Source organism: Aquila chrysaetos, chromosome 19 (assembly GCF_900496995.4).
Source record: "Aquila chrysaetos chrysaetos chromosome 19, bAquChr1.4, whole genome shotgun sequence".
NCBI lineage: Eukaryota > Metazoa > Chordata > Aves > Accipitriformes > Accipitridae > Aquila > Aquila chrysaetos.
The window spans coordinates 24,253,785-24,272,377 of record NC_044022.1 but is presented as its reverse complement, the minus strand read 5'-3'; the positions used below and the strand labels follow the sequence as shown (position 1 = coordinate 24,272,377).

General features: G+C 47.5%; 1 protein-coding gene across 4 annotated transcripts in view; it reads left to right on the top strand.

Moving 5' to 3' along the window:
* MYO7A (myosin VIIA) overlaps positions 1 to 18,593 on the top strand; it is a 104,246-nt gene that overhangs the window by 52,319 nt on the left and 33,334 nt on the right. For 2 of the 4 annotated variants that reach the window (XM_030042255.2, XM_041118586.1), the window contains exons 12-21: positions 763 to 882; positions 1,713 to 1,855; positions 2,249 to 2,459; positions 2,950 to 3,085; positions 3,492 to 3,598; positions 6,775 to 6,831; positions 12,074 to 12,211; positions 15,914 to 16,072; positions 16,419 to 16,511; positions 17,883 to 17,977. In XM_030042255.2, the coding sequence (XP_029898115.1) occupies positions 763 to 882; positions 1,713 to 1,855; positions 2,249 to 2,459; positions 2,950 to 3,085; positions 3,492 to 3,598; positions 6,775 to 6,831; positions 12,074 to 12,211; positions 15,914 to 16,072; positions 16,419 to 16,511; positions 17,883 to 17,977 (1,259 nt within the window). The remainder of the gene's footprint in view (positions 1 to 762; positions 883 to 1,712; positions 1,856 to 2,248; positions 2,460 to 2,949; positions 3,086 to 3,491; positions 3,599 to 6,774; positions 6,832 to 12,073; positions 12,212 to 15,913; positions 16,073 to 16,418; positions 16,512 to 17,882; positions 17,978 to 18,593) is intronic. The other 2 variants (XM_030042258.2, XM_030042257.2) reach the window with 1 other exon arrangement.

Genomic DNA, 18,593 nt, shown 5'->3' with positions numbered 1-18,593 from the left:
AAAGTGGATGTCTCCATCTGAGCTGGGTATCTGAGCTCCTCTTCATGTCAGCGGAGACAAACAGACACTTTGGTGGCACGTCATCCTAAAAAGGACATCCAAAATAGTTCAGTCCCTAAAACAGAGTGTTTCCCCCATTGATGTAAAGAGAGTTCATTACAGCAGCTGAGACAGAGATGTCATTTATGCTGTGTGTTTCTAAAGTGAGGTGAGATGACCCTCACCCAAACCATCCATGCAGTGGCTGGAGCATTCCTCAGTGACCTCCCCAGCAGGTAACAGGGCTCCCTCAGGGACACCCTCTTATCTCCATAGGTACCGCTAGACCCAGACTATGATCCAGAGCTGTCTGCAGGCTGTTTTCACGTACTTTAGGAGGTGGACATTTCCCTGGCTTGATCTCAGAAGTATGAAAAGGGGTCAAGGGGATGCAAAGCTACATTCATGCTGGTAGGATACAGCTTTGCAGGCTTTGCTTTTTCATCTTCTCTCCCCACACCTCCTTAGCATCTCACACTAAGTCACAAGAACACTTTCCATAGTAAAACACTGTATAAAAGTGTTGATTATTCTCTCTGAAAATGCCTGTGAGATCATTTGAGATATTTGCCCTGTACAGCTAAGAAAAGTCACTTACCTGCAGTCACGGGGGGGCTGCACTGTTCCTCTCTGGCCACGCACGTTCAGGCTGGTAGCCCAGGCCATTGGAAGGAGATCTTGTGTTATAAAGTCAGCAGCTGTGTTTGGTGGTGTCCTTGCCAGGTTGACCCTCAGGATGTGATGAACTGCCTTACCAGCCGGACTATAATCACCAGGGGTGAGACTGTCTCAACCCCTCTCAGCATGGAACAAGCGCTGGATGTGAGGGATGCTTTTGTAAAGGTAAGTCTTAGGGCATTCTCTTCTGCTCCTGTTGATAAGCTGAAGAAATCTGCCGCTTTTGAGACTAGAGCATCCACTGCACAGGAAAAGTGTCTTGCTTTGTGCCCCTGTGAGCTCAGATCAGCAGATGGCCTTGAAACTATGTTATCAGTGGGATGCACAAAGAATTGAGATAGAAGGAGTCTAGATAGTCTGGTCTTCAGTGGATTTGCAATCTGGACTTGAGACTGTCTGTACTCAAAGGTGAACTATGGAAAGAGCCAGCATTCTGAAATGACTTCACCTCAACTTCAGGAAAACATCCCAGCTTGAGCCCCAGGGTTAGATCCTCAGCTGCTATAAATCACAGCAGCTCCATCAACACCTGTAACACCCACACCTGAATTTCAGGATTTGGGCATGTCTGCAGCAGTAAATAAAGCTGAACGTCACAGGAATAAGGATAGAGCAGTTCAGCAGCCATCAGAGCACTTAGAGAGAGCATCACCTGAGGCTTTGAGGGGATGAAGGTTGATGAGGTGGGTGTGTATCACTGCTTTACAGAAAGCCCATAGATCCAAAATTTAGGACTATCCAAATTTGGGATTTTGCTTTTGGTTGTCTTCTATCTAGGCTTTCAGGTCTGTTTTCCTTAATCTATATAACAGCTCTTGAATCTTTAAACCATGCCAAGAGTCTGGCATAAATGTTGGTGAGCGTGTCCTCTAGGACTGTCCAGTTGCTGGCCATGCTTTAGGAAAGCCTGTGCCATCACAAGTGAAGTGGTGCCACTGACTAGCAGGGCAAAGTGCTAACCTGTCTCAGTGACCTCCATCTTTGGGATATTTCAGGGAATTTATGGGCGGCTTTTTGTGTGGATCGTGGAGAAGATCAATGCTGCAATTTACAGACCTCCTTCCCAGGAACTCAAAAGTATCAGGAGATCCATCGGCCTCCTTGACATCTTTGGCTTTGAGAACTTCACTGTGAACAGGTATGGAGCCTGCAAAAGGAGAACCAGGTCTTAACGCTCCTTCACCACCTCAAGCTCAAGGTCTTGCCGTCCTTTCACCTCTCCTGAGATGAACAGGACTGGGCTGGGCCAAGCCTTTTTCTGTATGAGAGATTATCAGAGCTAACCACTTTCGTTGCAGCAGACAATGTATTTCCTAAACGGATTGGTTTAGGCTACACATGTATAATGGCTATAACATTGTTTTGGGGGAGAAAAACTGGTTATCTGAACTGATAAGGAAATTCTTAGCCAACGGCAACCTTACTGAGTGGTTGATGTGGTCTGAGAGTATTGATTCAAGCATGGAGAGAGACGGAGAAAGATAGACTATGGTGGATCTAAAGTGGCCTTTCCTTGACCTTCCCTCCACAGTTTTGAGCAGCTTTGCATTAACTTTGCAAATGAAAACCTGCAGCAGTTCTTTGTGCGCCACGTCTTCAAGCTAGAGCAGGAGGAGTACAACCTGGAGAACATCAATTGGCAGCACATCGAGTTCACTGACAACCAAGATGCCTTGGACATGATTGCCATCAAGCCCATGAACATCATCTCCCTCATTGACGAGGAGAGCAAGTTCCCCAAGGTGTGTTTTGGGCTCAGCCCTACTGCCAGTGACTTTTCTGGTTTTACCCCCTTTGCACTTGCATGCTGGCACCCTATGAGGGGTCTGATCAGCCCCAAACACACATTCATTGGTGGGTTGACTATTCATAGTTCTTATTGCTCTGTCTCATTTTCTTCCATGAGTACACAACCATGCTTTAAAGAAGTTAGTATTTCTGATGGAAGAATATGCCTGCAAGAGGCTCAAGAATAGCCTTTGACAAAGTTTAAGAGAAAATGATGTTAAATATAGTCCGTTTGAAGCACAATCTTGAATATAGCACAACATACCAGTGATATTTAATCCATTTCTTAAATTTCTGCACTTGAGGTATCCCCTCCAACATATATCTTCTCAAAATAAATACACATTGTCACCTGAGACAAAAAAGAAATGCACTATTGATTGGAAAATTATCTTAGCAGGACAAACCCTGGTTAAATGTCAGATTTTTTTCCTGCATGCACAGGGTACAGATGCCACCATGTTACACAAGCTGAACTCCCAGCACAAGCTTAACACCAACTATATTCCTCCGAAGAATAACTATGAAACCCAGTTTGGCATTAACCACTTTGCTGGAATTGTTTACTACGAAACAAAAGGTATGGGGCAGCTCCTGGGGCACCGCAGGTGTGAGGGGATGCTTGGGGGAACGTGAGCTGCTGCTGCGTTGGAGCAGGGCAAGAGGGTAGCCCACAGTAGTGTCAGTATACTCCTTTTCTGGCTGCAATGGCTTGGCCCTTCAGTGGTGCCCATGAGCTGCAGTTTGGTGCTGTTTCGTTCGTGCGTGCCCATGACAGACTTGCAGCGGTTTGCATCACATGTATCTTTGATCCAGTCTCAAGATGCGACTCTTCTTCCTTCTCTTGGTCCCCCTTTCTCTGCCCAGTCATTACCCCCATTACCTCCCCAAGACCAGCCCGTAGTCCAGCAACCCAGCTTGCAGGGCACGTCCTGGCCATGTTGCATTGTGTCATCTGTCTATGTGTTGTCCCATTGTTCCTCCAGGTTTCTTGGAGAAAAACAGGGACACGCTGCACGGAGATATCATTCAGCTGGTGCATTCCTCAAAAAACAAATTCATCAAGCAGATCTTCCAAGCAGATGTGGCAATGGTAATGCAGGCGAGAGAAGACCTTTATTCACGGGGGGGTGTTCCTGGAAAGGGCAGAAGATTTGCAAAGATTCATGTTGCTCTGATGCTGTTTGGGGTGTTTCAAACCTGTTAGTGTGAGCCAACCATCAGGAAGTGTTAATGCACGGTCATGGGTACATCCACACTTGCACCCCCAGTTCACTGCATTCAGTCTGTCAAATATTATTTTGTGCTGTGATTGCTCCTCTCCTAATTGTGTAGGAATGGGAACAATAAGGTTTGTGATTGTAGAAATAGGAGAGAGAAAGAGCTAGCCCTTTCAACTGACTAGTCCAGATCTGCGTATAAAAGAGTGAGAAGTGAAAATCAAATACTTGTAGACCAGAGCAGAATGAATGGACAATCTGGCTGGCCCTTAAGCACCACAGCAGGACTGGGAAGGACCAGCCAACAGTCATGTTTTACTGTTATGACAGCAGAGAGAGGGGACACCAGGTATGAAAGCTGAAGTTTAAAGCTCCCCTTTGCACATTCCAGCCCTTCAGGAGTGTATGTGCTTACTCCATGCTCAGTGCAGGAGAAGACCATGTGTGCTGAAGCTCTGGAGAAAGGCACAGTTATTGCTTTAACTCTTACTACCTCATTTGAGCATTTATTACTAGGATACCAGCTTAAATGCTGAGATTAGTGACTATTTCACCATTAATAATGCAAATATATGATGTTTTCTTGAGCAAGTCAAACATCTACATCTCCCTACTAAGACATCATCAGCCCTGCTCCCAAAATTAAAGTAGAAACTGTTTTAAAATATCAGCCTTGAAGAACCTGAAAGTCTACACAGATAGGTCGCTATGGCCAAATCCCCCAGTCTCCCTAGGCAAAGCCATGGGACTGCAGAGGGTGTGGGGAAAAATTTTTCCAAGGCAACCAAGTTTTTTTGAAGTTGGGGTCCTGTTTCCCAATGCCAGCCAATGTCACTGATGGTCCAAGGGACTTAGGTACTTTCAGGAGTGCTGAACAGATAGAAGTGCTGAATTCCTTTGCCTGTTAAGGGAAATAAATGTTTAAATTCCCAAGAAATGTCTTTAAATAGGCTACAGACATGTTTCCAAGCTTTGTTCATAATCTTTAGCCACTCAGTTTTGCTCCTGCTGAAAGGAATAATCACTATCCTTTTGACTTCATTAGGAACAAGATAATGTTTATCAGCCCCAATTAAGCTACCAATTGGCATGACACTCCTGGTGGGTTCAGAGCTATCCCCAGATGTGGATACTCCTGCTGAACTAGGCACTAACTCCCTTAGCATTAGTACTGCCATTTACTTTGCTTTTTATTGCTTGTTCCTCACTGCTTTTTATTTTCAGTGCAAGCTTTGCGGTTCACCTTGGAAATGATTTCTTGCTTGTTTGAGCAAGGCAGAGGTGCACTCTGGGGAATCGATGAGATGGAGCTCTCAGGTTTACACAGCCATGCAGACTTCTTCACAGGGATACCTACCAAGCATCTTTAAAGGATGCTGGAAGTATATGACAGCAAAAATGAGATTTTCACCTGGGCATTGTCTAGGACCTGAGAACTGAGACCTTTTAAAGCATCAGAGCACTTTTTTTGAAATAAACCTTTTCTTTTATGGTTCCATTAAACACCTTCAGAATCTGTCCTGAGTGGTGGTCCCTGTGCTTTGATACTTTAATGATCTCTGCTTTTCTCTTTTGAGTGAGAGATTTGTAACCTGACTGGCATGGTACTGGAAGAGGAGCAACCATTGTGTACCAGCTCCCCTAATCATGCACAATGTTAGTGTGAACGGGGAGACCACAAATCCCCTAAACGCCATACAAAAAAACCTGCTCAGACAAGCAGGATCCATCATGGGGCTGAGACGATTTTGCCATTGCTTTCCACCAAAATTCAATAATCTTTGCAGCCCCTTTCTTAAAATATATTTCCCAAAAGAAGGAGTAGGTGAGCATGGGTCATAGGTGTTGACTACATGCAGCAAAGAGCTGGGGCAAAGGCTCTTCTTGGAAGTGAGTGCACCTTCCCCGAGCATCAGTGAGGCAATCCATGGAGAAACCTTCCAGAGACACTCAGGCCAGGTCAAATTTAACATCTTCCCTTAAAAACAGACAAGTGGCTGCTCTGCTAAGGGCTTAATCAAATAATGAAGCATTTTGGTCAACAGCTTCCAACCTTTGGTCCTCAGGAGCTTATCGATGAGTTTGTAGGATTTTGTGAGTCAGCAAAAAGCAAATCCATGTCTGCTTTCCATTCAGTCTTTCAAATGGGATCCTTATATGCCGGGAACTTAAGCAAGCCACAAATCAGAGAAGTTTGAAAACGAGTCAAGAGTGTATATTTGAATATTGTAGTAACTGTTTGGTCCCTGAGAGACCTAATATTTGTGCACAACAAAACCTGTGTGGTGAACTGGGTATTGCTGGAGCACATGGGGCTGTGCAGCCTGATTTGTGCATGCCTGTCATGGAGGAGGTCGATCTGCATGTGTTGGCAGAATCAGAACGTTTCTTTGAGTGGTGCCAGGTGAAATGATGGATTCAGTGGGAATTATACACTGCTCCTCTGAGGAATTAGCCAGCACAGTCTGACAGCACTGCTTACTTGAGTAACAGGTAGAAGGAGCAGTCGGGGTAGAAATCGCTGAAGGGAAAGAGAAACAAATAGCAGATTTGGGGGCTTTCCCCTTGGCAAAAATTTCAATTCCGTAGAAACTATCTGATAAGTTGGATTAAAATTAGGGAGGAAGGGAGGGATTTCTTTTGAAGTTTTGCGAAAATTTGCTTTTTGCTTGCATCTTCGCATCTGCTGTCTATTGAGAGCACTGATCACAGGAGAGCAACGGTCTGTGAGGGAGAGGAGTGGAGATGGCTGAAACTGGGTGGATAATGTGTGAGGTTAGAAGATGCAGAAGAGTTGTTTCCAAGAGGCAAGAGCTGGACGGTGGCAGTTCCCCCAGCTTCGGGGATGTGAACGTGGAGATGAAGGGGAAAAGCCAGGAGGGGGATAGACAAAAATCTAAGAATGAATGCATTTTATTCAGAGATATTTTAACAGCTGGACTTCCAAGACTAACAATGTCAGGCTCCCATTTTGGTTATTCCTTCTTTTCACTATTTGCTCTTCTCTGTCTCTGTTTTGTGTTTTTTTTTTCACCTATGCTTCATGTAGTTTCTCTGTGGCTATGCATCCAGCACATTTGGCCAGTCGCCCACACCCACACCAAAGGTAAATTGAATACATGAGTTCCTCTGTTGTATATTCATCGCTCCTTGGCAAGGATTGTGCTTTGCTCTTGTCAGTTTATTCCTCCTCCTGCACTATCTATAGAGGATCCATTTCAAGTGACGAATGTGACGGAGAGCATTTTTATGGCTTGTTGAATAGATACAGGTGTGCGACTGTGTCATTTATTTCTAGGATTCAACTCAGAAGAGTTTTTTAATGATGGGAATTTGGTTTGGATAAAATCAGAACCAGCCCGAGCCAAAGTTTTGAGGATTTTTTCTGATATTTGAATAACTTTCATTAACTTCAGATGCATCATTTGTGGGATTTGGCTGTTGTTTATCATGGTGCCAATGTTGGCTTTGGTGGAACATTATTCCTCCATGCAACTGCAAATCTGGCCCTGTTTTGCCCTTTTTGGGGCAAGAAGGTGACAGTTCATGTGTGAAGAGAGACTCCTGGTTTGCATTTCTGAGTTGCTTGGAAATGCCATCATTCTCAGAGCAGGGTTAATTCTTGCTCGGGGGAGAGCTCAAATCCAAGCCTTCAAAGACACGGTTAATATTGAATTTTGCCATGATCCTTGAAACAGGCTTTTGGCACCTTTTTTAGGACTTTTCTGTTGCATCTCATCTCCTGACTGGTTCTGATAGCTTCCCAAACCTTTCTTGCTAGATATTTGGCCATAGGGTAGTATACTGTGTGGTAAAGATTTTGTGATGTTAGCTTTGTGACTCTGCTCACATTTCCGTGACAATCTTTCAATAGCCAGAGGATTATGTTGGAGATGATAGACCTGACTTTCAACATTCAGATCCTTGCATGGGGCTGGATTTCAACCCTTCTTACCTCTGCAGTGTCTTGAATGTTTGGACTTGGAATTCCAATGAGGGGGATGTGACCCAAAATGACCCAAAGTCATTCATTCCAGAGCTGGAATCCTTCCCCTCCGTATCATGATTGCAAACTGTTTGGATTGCAAGGTGTCATTGGGCGCTGCTCTAGCGTTGTACCGATGCCACATACCGAAAAAAATAATCCTTACTGAGTTAGGGTATGGTGAGATTAAGTCCAGGAGAGAACTGTTGTGCAAAATCTGTCAGAAATGCCCAGGCCACCCTTTTTCTCTGAAGACAACAACAGGAGATACAGGGAAATGGGAGACATAACACTGATGATTTTTTTAAAATTTTTCTGTTGTCATAGTTCTTATAAAATAGCCTCATGTTTTGTAGGTTTTCTAATGAATAATAATTATTGTATTTGTGAGGCAATGAGGCAAGGGTGGAAGAGGCAAACCAAAAAAAGATTTTCCAAATATATCAACATCAGTAAGTTTTATAAAATGGGGGTTTAGTTCAAAATAGTGATACTCGGCACTGTTACGTAGCCCATGTCAACTTTGCATCTGATGGCACTTTCCAGACTGCACAGCCTTTAGGAGAGAGACTGTCTCTTCACTATATGCCACCGCAGAACCTGCTGTGAGGGGGCCTCAACTTTGAGTGGTCACCCGAGGCCACCCCAGTGACATTTTGTATAACAAAATAACAAACATCATTTTCCTCACACTTCAGAAAAAAGGCTGATAAACAGCACATCATGTTTAGTGACTTTCTCATCCTAAAGAGATGGGAGGACGGTCCTTTGTCCAGAACCTTTCCCCAAAGTATTGCTGGTGGTACATGCTTCTCTCTCCTTCCCTAGCTCACCGTAAGTAATTCATCTTTCTGCATTTCCACTGAAGCAGGTCACCATCTCCCCGGCAGACCTAGTGCTGAGCACTGCGATCCTGGTGCCCCAGGCAGCCTTCTCCTTAAAGTGGGAGGAGAAGGTGCAGAGGTGTAGCAGGAGTAACTCCTACCATTTCTGGCTCAGTGACATTTCTCCTCGTACTTGCCTTTCTCCTTGCTTCTGTTTTCTTGGTTTGAAAGTTACAGAGAAAGAAACCTGGTGATCGCCCTAGCTGGAACTCTGGGTCTGTATAAGACCATCCTACTTAATGTAGGATGAAAGGATCCCACAGGGTGCAGATAGGCTGAACTGGTTATTGCTTTCTCAGCCCTGGACACATGATAGGTACTTAAATGTGTCCAAGACACCAAACGAAGGAGTCTGAGTAGGTCCCTAGAGATTTTACAGCTTCACAAAGATGCTGGGAAATGGCCTAATGCTCCAGCTGTGCCACTGGGGATCTCAGACACCCCGTGCTGGAGGAATGTCCTCTTTTGTCCTACTGATGATATTCTGCCTTGACTTTTGTCTTTATGTTACTGCAAACAGCCACGATTGCGTCTGCACCTCTGAAGTTCAGGCTGGCCTGAGATGGCAGAAAGAAGTGGCATTGAAACATGTCTGAATGTCATGCTGGTCTGCACATCTTTCTGAACTTCTCTTCTGAGATGGTGCTTCTCTGTATATCATGTAATTCTCTTATTTTTCTTATTTTTCTCTTCTGCTTTTTTTCCTTTGATGCTGAACACAGGCTGAGTGATCACTCAGTGCCCCAATCTGGGCTACAGCACCTGTGAATCCTGCTCATCCTTCCCCATGACACACAGGTCACGTCCTCCTCTGTGCTAGACTCTGTATGGACACCAGTGAAGAGATAGTCTGTGTCCCAAAGATGCTACAGTCTCAGAGTTTGAAAGCTAAGGCATGTCTGGCCAGGGGAAAAGAAGAATGTGTTCAGCTTTTTCTGCTTCAGGCTACGGGGACTGGGTCTGTTCTGAGCTAAAAAATGCTCCTCCTCTGCAGTAAAATCTGTATTTTCAGTGCCTCACTAGAGTGTGTTGGCAGGCTGCTCCACTCTTTTTTTGTTGGAGTAAGGGAAGAGGTGTGATTCTCCCCACACCGGTGTTGAGCTGAGGCAGGAGGAATAGGAATCACCATGACTTCAGTGGTGTCACCCTGTCCCTGCAAGAGGAGGTTGATGCAAATCCCTCGCCGGAGGTTTCGTTGTGTAGCTGAGGACCTGGATAGTGCCCGTGTGGCTGGTGCCCACCGTTGAGAGGGGTCTGTGCGCAAACGTCAGGCCCAGGAAGCATGCGAACGGGTGGGATGGTGCAGTCTTGACAGGAGGAGCCCAGACCACTCTGACAATTTGGATAGGAAGACAAGCTGCTTTCTGGCTGCTGTCCTTTACCGCCAGCCCCTCCCAGCAAAAAACTCTCAGGTGTAAGGATGGAGATGACACCATTCTTTTTTACCAGAGCTGGATGCGTGCAAGGAAGAAATGCAAGGCATCGGCAACCTAGAGAGGCAGGTCTTGCTGTCTGGGAGCAAACCACTCATGCATTCCCTTGTAGAACCTTGTACAAAGTCTTGTACCCTTCCTACCACCACATCTGAAAAATGACCTCTCCCAGCCAAGCCCAAATTGACAAACCTGGCTAACGTGCAGTTGCTTCCAACTTCCAGCCCTGCTCCTGCGTCTGTTGCTGCTTCTAACCCCTGTGGCTATCCTTTCACGTTTCACAGAGGTGACCCCTTGCCCATAATTAGCAAAGTGATAAGAAAACATTAATCAAAGCTATCCAAACCAGGATTCTTGCTGAAACAGCCTATTCTTCATCAAATCTATGACAGAATGTGAGCACCACACTCTACAGTGCTCTGCAGGTAACAGCTGCATCCATTAATTAATCTAGATTTGTTAACAGTTTGTCTTTTTGGGGAGGATTTTGCTGGGAGAGATCACCGATAGCCCCCCATGCTCTTCTCGACAAGGCCAGGTTTTTCTGGTGTGTGCATGACCTGGGTTTTCTCTTGTTGGAATTCCATGATGACTTTGTGTTTGCGTTGATTGGGTTTGTCTCAACATCATATCCAACCTGAGCTGTGCAAATTCCCTGCCCATCGCAAGGGGGTTGGACTAGATGATATTTATAGTTCCTTCCAACCCAAACTATTCTGTGATTCTATGAAATTCCTCAGTTTTGGGGAGGGGGAATGTTATCTGACAGGTTATTAGCGCTACGATGAAGCGCACAAAAAGGTTTCAGCAAAAGTAGACATAAAACTCAGCACCTTGCAAAACATAACAGCAAGACCAGTGCAAATGGGGACTTTGTGACTCCACGGATGGCTTGACCACCTGCAAAGAAGAGGATGTTTGGAGGAAAAATGCATTAAAATCCCATTGAAATCTTCCCTTTGGGAAATCCCTAGCCACCAGGTCGTGCCACTAGTCATGTCACAGTTTGCCCTGTTTTTTATTCGGATGGAGTTGCATCCTGGTGCCCAACTCTTCCTCCAACCCACCAGCAGTACCTGCTGCCCCACAAAGGCTCCCTGAACACCAGACCCTACGAGACACACAGCACCGCTGTGACTGGTGTGTAATGACCTCAGGTAATAGTGACAGACACATAAAATGAGCTAGGGGCTTCATTTAGTTTGGAGGTGGTTTAACAAGGTCCTCCCAGGGCAGGGAGAAGGGGCTGTTAAGGGAAACATCTTCATTCTGCTTTAGAAACACTTGTCCCAAAATCAATATTGGGTTACTAATTTAACTGAGGGATCTAAACCAAGCTAAATACTCAAAATCATCCTGATTCACCCTGAATACCCACCTCATTTAGTCTAGTTAATATTCTTTTCCAAACACAACTCAAATCTTCCCTGTAGTACCAGCTGAGGAATATAGACCTTACCAGAAGTTTGTGGAGCTGTTGCAGAGTCACCCGGCAGCAAAAGTGTCCCTGGCTCGTTTTTTACCTTACGTGGGTCTCTAGTCCTACACGCCAGGGAGCAGGAGGGGCTCAGCGTGACATGAGGAACCACGACAGAGGGGTTGGCATGGCCATACTGCGATGCATGGGGACAGGGAAGCCCAAGCTGTTTCTGAGGAGCATCCCTGGGCAGATGCATCACCCCAAGCTGCAATACAGAGATTTTTGATGGCCCAGACTGGGCTGTTTGCTCCCGTCGGCAGATCTTCCTTGCAGCTCTGCATAGGGCAGATGGGATTGCCAGTCACGCAGGGAGGTTTGAGCAGGAGAAATTAAATTATGGCACTTTTCCTCGCTGGGTAGAGGTGTATGGAGAAGGTTGCCAGAGTGTGGCTGTTGCAAGCTCTCCGGCTCTGCCCTGCCCCTCTCCTGCTGCAACACTCAACCACCCCTGGCCCTGCTCCCCGCTCCAGCCCCGGCTCTCGCCGGAGGTTCCTGGGGACACGGCCGGAGGGGAAAAGCGCTGTTATCCTTTCATTTCCTGAGCCCGCTCCGCCGCGGTTTTGCAGGGAGCGGAGACGAGGAAGCGCTCGCCGACGCTCAGCAGCCAGTTCAAGCGGTCCCTGGAGCTGTTGATGAGGACTCTCAGCGTGTGCCAGCCTTTTTTTGTCCGCTGCATCAAGCCCAATGAGTACAAGAAGCCCATGGTAAGTCCTGCTTTTCTCTCCTGGATGCTTTTCGTACAGGACCGGCAGTCGCTCTGCCCCGGAGCTTACGGCAAAACTCCTTCAGGCGTCAGTGGAGTCAGGATTGACCCTGGGTGCTTCGAAAACCAACCCACAGCCTGTTCAGCAAGCAAGGGAGTCACCAAAGGGTTGGCAAAATCAGGCACTTGCTTTGCGATCCAACAGCACCCCAAAACTTTTTGCAGAGGGGAGCTCCTGGCCCTGCCTTTCTTCCCAAGGATGACCTCGAGGAATTCACCCTGCAGCCCCTTCTCCTATAGGAAATGCCTCCGAATTTCCACCGGGGGTAGGCACCTCCCTACTAGAGACTTAGGCTGAGCTGTAGGGCCCTGGGTTTAGTCCTATGGCAGGGTTCAATGTTTTCTAAAAGTGATTCCCCTTCCCATGGGTGTTGTCTACAAAATCTTTGCTCCCAAGGGGTCTCACTCGTTTTCACCCCGTTTGATCCTTTCAACTGCTATATTTTTGCACAAATTGCAAAAGCACCATTCTAAAAGCAGAGAAACAAGAGGCAAAATAGCACAGAGGAAAGGTGGGAGGAATTATTGTGCTTTGACTCCCAGGGACTTGCTTCAAAAGCAACAAACATTCTGGGGACAAACTTTAAGGAGCAAATGAAAGGGAAGGAGATGGCTGTAAATCCCCCTGACCACAAACTGCTCACAGAGGGGACTCCGAGTTTTTCAGGGAAAGGCAGACAATAAGGTGGGTGCTGAACATCCCGATCCCACTGTCAGCACCTTTTAGGATTGGACCCTGGTGCTGTTAGCAATCACTGTTAGCTGCTCACCACTCTTAATAGTGATACTGCTTGAGGAGGAAGAGCTTTATTTAATAATAATTTCAGCTGTTTGTTTCTGTGAATCATTTTGCCCATGCCTTTGCACTTCAGTAGCGGTTAATCTAGCCAGAGCTGGAGCTTTATCTAAAGTCAGTGCTTGTTAGCAAAGCTCAGCTGAGTGCAAAAAAGCATAAAATACTGAATTTCAGAGCTGTTATGTACAAGCAGTGGTTGTTTGAAACTTATTTTTGCTGTTCAGTGAAGCTAATATGATGCAGGGCCAAAGGTTTGGTGGCTCTCTCAGAGCAGTTTACTGTGCCCTTATCCTGGTTTTGGTGAGCACAAAAAGGCACCTAATAGCATGTTAATGGCATACTTTGGGTTAATAATTAACAATATGTCTGATCTGAGATTATCATCTGAGCTGAGATCTGAACAAGACCACCTTTAAGAACATGGGTGATGTTGAGAAATAGATGTACATCCTGAACTGATGTTAACAAATTATTTCCAATGCCCTGACTTTGAGCTGCTTTTACACCTGTGTGTCTGGGATTCGGTCTGGCATTTTGTGTCCTGCACAGGAAGTCTGTATTTCATCAGTTCTTGCAAGCACTAAGCCAGAAGTCTCTGTCCAACCCATTTATCTACAAAACTTTCAGTGGGACATAAAACCAGCTCTAAGTTTGTAAGAATTGGGCAAAGAGAAATTAATCTCCCCATTAAAGGAGTGAGTGGATAAGCTAACACTGAATCAGAGACTGTAGTGCTATATGATATGAAATGTGATTTCTTGCTAGATTTATTTTTGTCCTTGGTTTAATAATACAAAGGAAAAAAACATCCCAGGTAGTGGTAAACAGAGCTGTGCAGGGTGGCTGCAAAAGAGAATGTTTTCTGGGAGTTCATTTTCTGTCCCTGGCTTTGAAGGAAAGTGTACTGATAGTGATAGGAAATGGGATAGTGGGAAGTGAAAGGTCAGTGGAAAGTCCTGACTGTTTGTTACTTTATGTTATTTTAAAGCTTTTACTTCCTTCTAAAATGTGCTTTGGGGAAAAAAAAATTGTTTGCATCAGGATGCTGGCTGGAGTTCTCTGGGTCTGTACATCATCCCACGCTGCTGTTTCTGAGTATTGCTCTGTTGCTCTGGTTAGTCAAGAGAAACGCATGGGATGAATTAGGTAAAAAAAAACTCGCAAAGAAAGTCAAAACTGTCTCCAGCAGTCTGTGCCTCATCAGAGACCGATGCCAGGAGCTCATAGTTGCCCATATGTGCAATGAACTAGCCCTACAAACTCCAGACAGTTATTTGCAAGCCCACAACCTCTCGCCTACCCTTCTGCTTCATGGCAGGGGGAGACAGAGCAACACACACCTCTTTCCTCCGCACCTTTCTTGTCCCCAATACCCACTTTAGATAGGGACAGCTTGAGGCCAAAGCTGGATGATGCTACTTTCTGCCTTTTACTCATTCATCCGTTGTCTTCTCCTGGGATCAGGATCTGTCTCACTTCACTCCAGCACTTTCATGGTTAAGTGGCTCCTACGAGCTAGTCGAAAAGCTCCCTCCGTGGATGGGGAGATGGATGCATCCATACGGCAGATCCTGCTGTCCCAGGAGATGCATCTGAGATACAGGGATATCTGAGATACAGGCACATACCTACATCTCTCCTCACTCACTTCAGCGAGAGCCTCGGTGACTCACATTTTAGATGCTCCTGTCTGTACATGCACAGATGCTCCCATTTTAGACAGCTGAAGGGAGGGCAGATGAATAACACCCTGGCAGTAATTCTTTGACCCAGGCTGCGATTTACTGTCCTGACTTTCTGTGGTGTGCCAGCACCACACCACATCCGCCTTTATTTTACACTTGGGTTGAAGACTTTTTGGATGCTCCCTGCAGACAACATCAGGCTGCAAGAGGGTGCTCGCAGGGGCTCCAGGATCCTCCTCAATGCACTGAAGCATGGCAGAGATTTTTCTGAACCTCCCTTTGTTTCAGCAGATCTGCCCATCTAGTAGCACCTCTCATTAGCCACCCTGAGGCACCCAAAGCAAGGGAGAGCAGCCAAGTTTATTAGCAAACATCTGCAAGGACTGGGTTACCTATGGCTGCTGTCTGGCCTTGAAACTGTTAGTTGCTTGTCAGGAGCAGCCACAGATGCTGAGCTGAGCTTTGTGCTTTCCCTGAAACCCTCAGCTGGTCTCAGTTCTGACCTGTTCATTTTAAGTTCCTTGGATGTCCTCCTGGACAGGGTGGTTTGATGATAACAGGTTTATCTCAGGGCTCCAGCATCTCCAAGGCTGCACTCTTCCTTTGTGTGACTTCGGGGTATCACCTACCCTAAGATGAACTGGTGTAGGCGCCCTAAGACCTTTGAGTGTCTGAGCCTTCGCTGATATGGTCCTCTGCTTCCTCTGCCTGCAAAACGGCACTGCCCTGCCCGAACAGGAGTGCTGTGATCATGCTGGTAAAGCTCAGAGTGGCGGCCAGAAGTTAATGACCACGAGTCGTCATTGCGAAGGTGACTGTATGGTTTGACCCTTGTAGACGCAGAATTGCTGCCCATTTTCCCAAGGTGATGTTCACCGTTGCATCGTGCTCTCCAGCTCTCCTCTCGGTCCTTTGTGTAATGTGTAGGACACATCCAGTCTTGCAAGCAGGAATTAAAGAGATGTAGCGAGTCAAACACACCCAGCAGTTCATAGGATCAGGCCCGTGACAGCCAACAGTCCTACGGCCTTGGGTCCCCAAGTGAAGGATTTGGGTGGTTGCTTGACTTGCTTGCCCCACACGTCTTCAGTGTCCCCACTCTCCTATGGCCAATCCAGGCCAAGGTTTGTAATCAAACCACCGTGTCCTGTAACCTCCCCAGCTCTTTGACCGGGAGCTGTGCGTCCGTCAGCTGAGGTACTCAGGGATGATGGAGACCATCCGGATACGCCGAGCCGGCTACCCCATCCGCTACACGTTTGTGGAGTTCGTGGACCGGTACCGGGTACTCATGCCCGGGGTGAAGCCAGCATACAAGCAGGTGAGCATCTTCTTCCACAGGTAACGATTGCTCTCTGCTGGGCTTTCCAGAGATGTTTATGGGGTGTGCATTCTCTCCAAAAGCTCTTATGCAACATTTGATCCCCAGATGTTACAGTGGTGCTCTGGGCTTTCCAAGTGAAGGAAAAATGGTTATGGGGCTGTCAGGGACAGGTAGCCATATTCAGCCTGTCCCTGTCCCTCACCTTTTATGTGGTGACAGTAAAGCCCTGGGAACCTCATTAGCAGAAAACTGCTGGAATTGGGGCCAGAAAAGGTCCCCGCTGGGCTTGGGAGGAGCAATGGGTGAGACTGGTCCTGGTGAATCCCACCCACTCTCCTACAAGGGCGACCTGCGTGGGACATGCCAGCGCATCGCTGAAGCAGTGCTTGGGAAGGATGATGACTGGCAGATCGGCAAGACAAAGATATTCCTGAAGGTAGGTGGCTCTCCACATCCCCCCTGCCATCTGGGACCCTTGCCTGCAAAGGGGTCTCCTACCATTCCCTTTCCATCACGAAACATGACCCTTTCCCATGGTCTCTGGGCTGACGTGGCAGTGGGTAGAACCTGGGCCAAGGCAGGATATTTGGGGCCGGTTTAGGAAGCAGTGGGCAGGAGGAAGTCCTGACACTCTGCCAGCACTGATGCATGCACGTACCCATACGGACGCAGAAATAGTCGCATACAACGCACGGCCTTTTCCCTCCTGGGCTCAGTTGCTCAACCTCATCTCCTGCCTTCACCCAAAAAGCACAGCAGCAGGAAGGATGTCCATGCAGAGCCCTGCAGAGAGAGGGACTGAGAGCAGAACCGGCTCACTTTGCTTTCAGCATGTCCTTGACCAACCCAAGACAAGCAACCCTAGAGCCTCCCTTTCTGCATCGGTCCAGCTGACACAGGGCAGCCCAACGTTGCAGGTCCCCTGCAGCCCCAGTCACACTCATCTCTCTTTACAAACCCATTCCTGTGTTGTTGTGGGAAGGTGAGGCTGAGCTGGCCAGGAACCAGGCGGTAAGCAAAGGCTTCTCTCCAGTAAAAATCTCAGCGGTAAACACTGACCGCTCGTGTCTACATTCACCCCCGACACCATCGCCGGCACGAACAGCCCCATCTCTTCCCCAGAAGCTGTTCCCACCAGTGGCTCTTTCCAGAGCCTGTTATCAAGATCTCACAGCTGTCAGGGCAGGAAACTGAGAAACTGGGAGGCCCCGAGGGGCCACGTGAGGTCGAGCAAAGCAGGAAACGTGTGGAGCTGTCTCTGCTGCACCCAGCGCAGCGGGGCTCAGCGTGCCGCAACCGGGAAAGAAATCCCAGTTACAAACGGCATGGGAGGAATCAATAGAAAGCTTGGACGGGTGCATCTGAAAGCCTCACGGCGAGGAAATTCAGTGTTTCAGGGAGCTGGTTTGTTCTTAGGGTATGGAGACGTTGCAGCCTTGGCTAGAGGGAATGATGGGACCCAGGCAGCCTGGAGTTTGTTCCCAAACCTCTCCAGTGCTCCCAGGAACTGCTCCCGTGGCTGACAGCACTAGCAGGGAGCTCTGCATGGAAGGGAAATGCAATTGGTTGTTTTCAGACTATAAAGTATTGCATATGCAGCTTCTGGATGCTCTGGGTCATTTAGGAACAAAGGCAGTAGATCACTAGGGTTTGTTAGGATTTCCCCAGTGAGTAGGTGGGATGTAAAATGTCCCAAGAGTTTATTTTGGATGTCTCCTTTGGGGAAGGGCCTCATACCACCCCTCCTGCCACACGTCAGGCAGATAGAGAGCTTGAGACATGGCTGCTGTGTCACTTTGTCCCACAGGACCACCACGACATGCTGCTGGAGATTGAGAGAGACAAGGCCATCACGGACAAAGTCATCCTCATCCAGAAGGTGGTCCGCGGGTTTAAAGACAGGTAGGTGTGAGCCCCACTGCCGAATGGGAGGTGGGCGATGTGGGATGCTTCACCCAGCAAGTGGCTCCTGGGGGATGCGTCGCTCCCTCGGTGCCCATCTGACCTGCCCGGCCTGCAGCTGGGAAGAGGGGAGCCCTGATGTGTTGGCACTCAGGTGCAGCAAGTATTGGAGGAAAACAGTAGAGGAAAGAAGAGGAAAACGTGTTCTCTGACTGCCTTAAACATGGTCAGAATAGTACGTTCTGTCCCTGTTCAGTGCTGTCTTCAGGGGAGCTGATGTTTGCTATGACAATGCAGCAGAGGGACTCTGAGCCTGCTGAAGGCAACGCTAAGCCTCCAGTCTACGGGGATCCCCACAAGACTGCAATGGGACCACTGGGTCATCCAGCGTGACTAACGTTGCTCTCCCCAGAGCCCAACGGGTTCAGGACTCTTCCATTTGCAACCTCGTTGCCAGACTTGAGGGGGGGGGGGCAGGTAGCCCATGGGGAGCTCACGGCACAGTTGTGGAAGAAGACGGGGAGCTGCAGCCAAGGACAAGCTTCAGCCACAGAAGAGGGACAGTTCTTGGGGCTTTGGGCTCTTTGACTGTCCGAGCCATGGCTGTGACTCAGGT